The 6,263-nt window shown below is 36.2% G+C and overlaps 1 protein-coding gene across 1 annotated transcript; it reads left to right on the top strand.

Annotated features, from left to right (window-relative positions):
* Positions 1–1,686: 1,686 nt before the first annotated feature.
* LOC139904338 (membrane protein PM19L-like) lies at positions 1,687–3,066 on the top strand. The gene is made up of 3 exons (XM_071886274.1): positions 1,687–1,907; positions 1,995–2,172; positions 2,832–3,066. Exons 1-3 carry the CDS (start codon positions 1,778–1,780, stop codon positions 3,064–3,066), a joined length of 543 nt encoding a protein of 180 aa, XP_071742375.1. The 5' UTR covers positions 1,687–1,777.
* Positions 3,067–6,263: the final 3,197 nt, after the last annotated feature.

Below are 6,263 nucleotides of genomic sequence, written 5' to 3'. Positions count from 1 at the left end.
TTGAACTGGCGGTTGTGGTGTTGTTGGCGGCTACGGGGGTGGTGTCTGGTTAGAAGTTGAGATTGAGATGAACTTCCAGGAATTGGAAACAGTTCGAAGAGATCGTTTTGGGACATATTTGCAAGAAAATCCCAATCATCTTCCATTTTGAGTGTGTATCATTATTAACTATCAAATCTATTCTTGTTCTTGTTCTGTGTAGAGCACTATTTTAAAGACATGAAAAGTTGAACCTGAAAATTCGAAACATCTGAAAAATGTCAGGAAATCCATTATCTCTTCATAGTGCCACACCCACCACGAACAGACTAACACACGTGGTGTGTTTTGGTGTGTGCGTGATGCATGTACACTAGGAAGAAGGCGTTTTACGCCAGAGGGTCATGCTGTCTCGATATAAAGATCGATGACACACATCACGCACCAAGTTACACGCATCATACGTGGTGCGTGATGCGTGGGCAGATGGTATATTTTGCAGTTTTCATATTTTATGTACATATTGTTAAAAAGTTTTGAAAACAGGGGTATTTTGACCAATTTCCCCATTAAAATGCCCAAATATCAAGTTACATGTTTAGCTTAATGTTTTCTCAAACGATCCATAAAAACCCCAAAACTACAGAATTTTTTGCCCATATTCTTGTTTTAGTTAATGCAACTCAAAGCATAACATTTTCACCCCAAAATACATTATTTTAGGGCAAAAAAGCACATCAGAAAATATTGTAGGAAGACAGTAACATGGACTGTACGAAATCAACAAGCTTAATAGCGATTAAAAAAATTTTAGTCGTTTTTCAACCGTTTTTGATAATACAAAAGCTGAGTTACAACATGAAACCTTTTTGTATTACAACATGAAACCCTTTTGTATCATGTTGTGGTGAAAATAGCATTTAAAACGAACTAAACTTCACCAATTTACATATTTTTGTAGCATTTTGAGTTGTTTTGAAAACCCAACAAAAGGATACCAATTAATTAGTTTCAACATTGTTTTTAATCAAATCAAAGATATATTATATACTAAGGAATATTAAACCGACGCTTTCTTAGTATTTAGATTTTTAACATTATATACAAAAAATTAAATGACTAAATGGAAGAAGCCATACTAAATTTAAGAAGCCATACAAAATTTAAATTCGTTTCTATGATTTAAATTTTTAACATTGTCACATAACGAATAATGTACTGCACTTCATAAATGAAACCATATAAAATAATTTATTTTAATATTAACTCTTACTCTTATATCTCTGTCCATCACATTTTTTTAACTTCAATTCACAATTTCCAACTCAATCTTAACAAACAACCGAACGTTACCAAAGCACACGTTACCAAGATAACTATCCACATACCACCGACTCACCGATGATGACGACAGCACCACAACCCGTGACGTCGACCCCGTCCACCACCATCATATCACACACACATCTCAAAATGTTGGTAAACCTAGCTTGAGCTTTTTCTAAAGTTCAAAATCTGTTTGAATCCTATACTAACCACCTGCCACGTGTCCTGCCACCTGACACGTGTACACCTAACCGCAAATCTGGTATTCCTTGACACGTATCATTTTTATTGCCACTCACCCACCTACCTTCACATCCATCCACTTATTTATAAATCTCACCGCCACCTTTTAGTTTCACTTGCATTCAAAAAATTAATTGGTTTTGGTTGTTTCAAGTGATCAAGAGACTAAAAGAATAAAATTAAATTCAAGATTTGGTGTCGGAAATATTAAAGATTTTGGTGGATAATCATGGCACAAACAGTGGGAAGAAACTTGGCAGCACCATTGTTGTTTCTTAATTTGGTGATGTATTTTATAACTTTAGGGTTTTCAGCTTGGTGTCTTAATAGGTTTATTAATGGCCAAACTAATCATCCAAGTAAGCTTTACTTTTGGGTTTGCTTGTGGGTTAATTAACTGTAAGGTAATTTATGAATTAACGGTGTTGATTTGTTTTAATTTGTAGGTTTCGGTGGGAATGGTGCGACAGAGTTCTTTTTGGAGTTTGCAATATTGGCTTCCGTTCTTGGAATAGTGTCAAAGTTCGCCGGAGGTAATCATTTAAGGGCGTGGAGGAATGATAGTCTTGCGGCGGCCGGATCATCTTCTCTGGTGGCTTGGGCCGTTACTGTTCTTGCTTTCGGGTATAATTTTTTGATCTTTTTCGTTAATAGTTTCTCTGTTCTCTATATATCGCATTCAAAATGTACGTTCTTAAATCTTACTCGACACATAGTATTAGAATATCACATCATTTTCCATGAATAAAATTTATTTTCATTCACTTATTTTTATTTATTTTTTTTTTTTTTTAAGATTTGTTAATGTGAACACTGTATACTAGACATTTTGGAATTGATATTTCACCACCAATTTTACTTGTTTCACTTATATTGTGTAAATTGCCAATTAATGAAAGACTTACACAAATTATTTAAAACTTTTTGTTATAATTTATCGAGGGATATTTAAGGAAAAAAGCATCAAATTATTTATGGTTAACAAGTAAAATCAATGTTGGAAATAAATTTTTAATGGGACAATTGTGTCAAAATGGTAGACACTTATGAGACTACGTACAGAGTTCTTGTTAATTACGGAGCAATATAATAAATGTGGACACTTGGTATGGCATCACAAAAGGTAAGAATCTTTTTAGTCACTACAATGTGAAATATATATGATTTGTCTTTTTGTTGGAAAAATTGATAAAAAAAATGTGTCAACTGTGGACACAAATAGTTATATAGTTTTCTTTCAGAGATTGCGTTTTATAAAAATTTGATGTTTAAAAATAACGTAGGTTGGCATGTAAGGAAATAAATGTAGGCGGTCACAGAGGTTGGAGGCTAAAGATGATAGAAGCATTTATCATAATCTTGACGTTCACCGAGCTTCTATACGTTTTGTTGGTGCACGCCGGGCTTTACAGCAGCCGATACGGGCCGGGTTACCGTGACACAGATTACGGTATGGGAACACATCCGGCGGATACCGGGGTTAAAGGAACAACCGGTGTGGGTGGTACTAGAGTCTAACTGGCTTTGTATAATCTATATTACCATATCGATATGTAATTTATCAAATAAAAGAAATGGAGTCATGGTGATCGTACGTGTAGATCCTGATTTCTATGTGTTGTTTTTCTTGATTGACAAGATGGATTGCTTTATTTAACAGTTTGTTCTATGTAGATTGTTGTTGAATCTTGCTAATGAAGTTGCTTGTTTACTCTCATGTTAAATCTTTGTGTGATTGAAGTATTTTAATTTACTTTTATCGCGTTTATAGGTGTCGAGTATAGAGGGTATTTAACATGGTACTCATGGATTGAAAATTTAGGTGACTTTTAAATTGAAATTTCCTTCTTTTAAAGCTGCATTTACATAGAGCTTAACGCAAACACGAATCCACTAAAAGGTTGAGATACATAAGTTTTCTAAAATGCTCCCATCTTCGTCTCCCTCATCAGATCCCCAATTTTTTGAATTTCAAAATTCAACTTCTTTTCACCTTTATCATCCACCAACCCATCACCACCACCACACCCACCACCGCCACCACCTCCACCGTCCTCTGCTACTACGGTACACCCTTTAGCCGGTCATGTTAGTGAACCCGTTTTTCCAGTTAATAGACCGGTTTTTGAAACCTGTTCGTTTGGAGATCTGCTCAAAGCCGTCAGTGATGTTCCTTTTTTCGGCGCCGCTACTCAGCCTGGTCTTGCACCTCCGGTCACTAGGGTCTCTAATGGTGTTGTTTTTGTTGGGAGACTGCCAGTGGGTTACAATAAAATGGAGATTCAAGAAGCTTTCAGTTCATGTGGCAATATCATCGATTTAAAGGTATGGTCCGACAGTCGGTACGCCTTCGTGACTTACGAATCCAATGTGATTGCAGGTGAGGCAATTAGGAAGATGAATGGCGTGTCTATGTTTGGCAAGAAATTATTTGTCGGAATTGCATCCCGAAATCTTGTTCCTAGACCTTCTTCTACGGTACGTTCTTCAGTTTTGAGGGTGAACCTTAGTGTTAATTATGATATCGTGAACAAACTCCGGTTGTGCGCACTATTGTTAGATCATCGACCGTTCTGTGATCAGAAATTGATTTCCTGTTTAACCCGAAAAGGTGTCCTCGTTAATAAAATTTTTAAGTGGGGTTGTTTCGGGTATATTGTGACGTGTATTGATGAAGAACACCTTAATAAGATTTGCTCAGAATACCCTCAGAAAGACGATTTGCTCTCAATTGCTCCTTTTTCTACTCGTGCCACTAGTTTTTTTCGGTTTAATTGGATCGAGATCTCTGGTATTCCAACCAATTACTTTTCTAAAAGTAACATTAAAGAACTAGCTGCAGGGTTTGGCAAGGTCTTATTTGTTGCTAGATCCTCGGCTGATTTGAAACAGATCGGGGTTGCTTTCGCCTTTATAGAATTGGATGGCCCTTCGTTACTTGACAATGTAACCAAAGAAGTTAGAAAAAATCTGGGGTCAGATTCCTTTTTTATTCGGGTGTGTGAAGTTGATCCATCAGGTTATGACCGTGTGTTTGTCGATGATGTCCCATCGTCAGTTTTGGCTAACTCAAACCGAGCAGTGTGCGAAGGTGATGTAATTGGTGTTGGCGATTGATGTGCGAAAAGTGGTATATGAATTATCGTATGGAAAATACCGGTTTTAGAGATTGCTACACACTAACGGGCAGTGTACCCGATCGTGTAGTAGTATAGAAACTGGTTTAGTTCCGTGTATCGTTCCAAGGACAGTTATATCAGTCAAACTAGAATTAGAAACTATATTATGATTAACTAAGTGAATTAAAGTAAAAGTACAAGTTTTATGTTTTGTGGCTGTTTTAACGATTTAGCCAAATCAAAGAAGGTTAAATGTAAAAAACAATATTTTTAGTCTTTTGGTTTATAAGATACAAATAAATGCAAATAAAACAAGTAAGATAGTTTTGAATTAAATCAAAGAGATGAAATGTTTATCTAGATATTTTACCCTCGGTATTGGATGTAAATTAGATATTAAGCCCTCATTGAATAATTATGTGTGTAGTTATCTAATATGTTCACTAAGAGTTCTCTCGGATAAACACGCAAATACAATAACAAGATCAAGGGTTCCCTTTTCACTATAGTTTTTGTATTTGTAATCAAATAACTATAAGTATGCTAATCACCTAAATCGACTCGCCAAGAGTTCTCTTTAGCAAGTACTCAAACTAGAATTACTAAGCGAGGGTTCCCTATTACTTAGACATTTTCGTTTGTGACTAGTTGATCAACAAGATCAAAGACTTGAATAACAATTGTCTTTGCGTTCGCTCTACACAATTCATTCCTATTTTGTTTAACCATTTTAATCTAGTTTACCCCCTTGGTCCGGTTTAGCAAACAATCAATCTAAGACAAGTTGATTGTAAATCAATATGATACATCAACAAGAGTTCTCTTTATCAACAACATATCAATTAACTAGATACAAATGATTTTAACAACAATAAGCATGGTTCTTAATTCAAGCTTCAATCTATCACGCATAATACATTCAATCAATAAGATTACATCCAATACCTTGGTTATTAATCTAGACAAATATTATAGAAACTAGCCAACAATCATGGTAACAGACAACAATACAATCAAATTATTAACTGAAATCATTGCTGAGAACAAGTAAATAACCTACAAGAACAAGAGTTCTTGGATGAAGAAGATGTTGATGGATGATGCCCTGATGTTGAGCCTCTTCAAAGAGGTTGGAATTCTCCAAATAGCTCCCTAAAAATCGCCTCTAAAACTCTCTGGTGCGTAACTCTTATGAAACAGTCCCAAAAATGAAGTTTTAAAGTGGAGAAATTAGGTAAAAAGCAGAAAAGTCGGGTACACCTACTACGGGACGTCGTCCCAAAAGGCAGGACGGCTTTTGGGACGGCGTCCCGATAAACAGACCTAGACGGCGTCCCGAATGTCTAAGACGGCGTCCCACATCAAAGGGCAGGACGGCGTCCCCATTCCCTGGACGGCGTCCTGCTTAGCTAAAGGGCACTGTTTCGTTTTCTTTTTAATATTAGCTCATTTGGACGAAGCCTAACATATCGGAAGCCTTGTTTTATCATTTTCGAGTGCTACCTTGACCCTAACTCGTATCGGGATCGACCAATGTCATAAATCATCAAAATTCTTTGCAAATCATTCTTCCGATACAAATTCGCGCATCTTGGC

This window comes from Rutidosis leptorrhynchoides, chromosome 4 (genome assembly GCF_046630445.1).
Source record: "Rutidosis leptorrhynchoides isolate AG116_Rl617_1_P2 chromosome 4, CSIRO_AGI_Rlap_v1, whole genome shotgun sequence".
Taxonomy (NCBI): Eukaryota; Viridiplantae; Streptophyta; class Magnoliopsida; order Asterales; family Asteraceae; genus Rutidosis; species Rutidosis leptorrhynchoides.
This window is presented reverse-complemented; position numbering and strand designations above follow the sequence as displayed.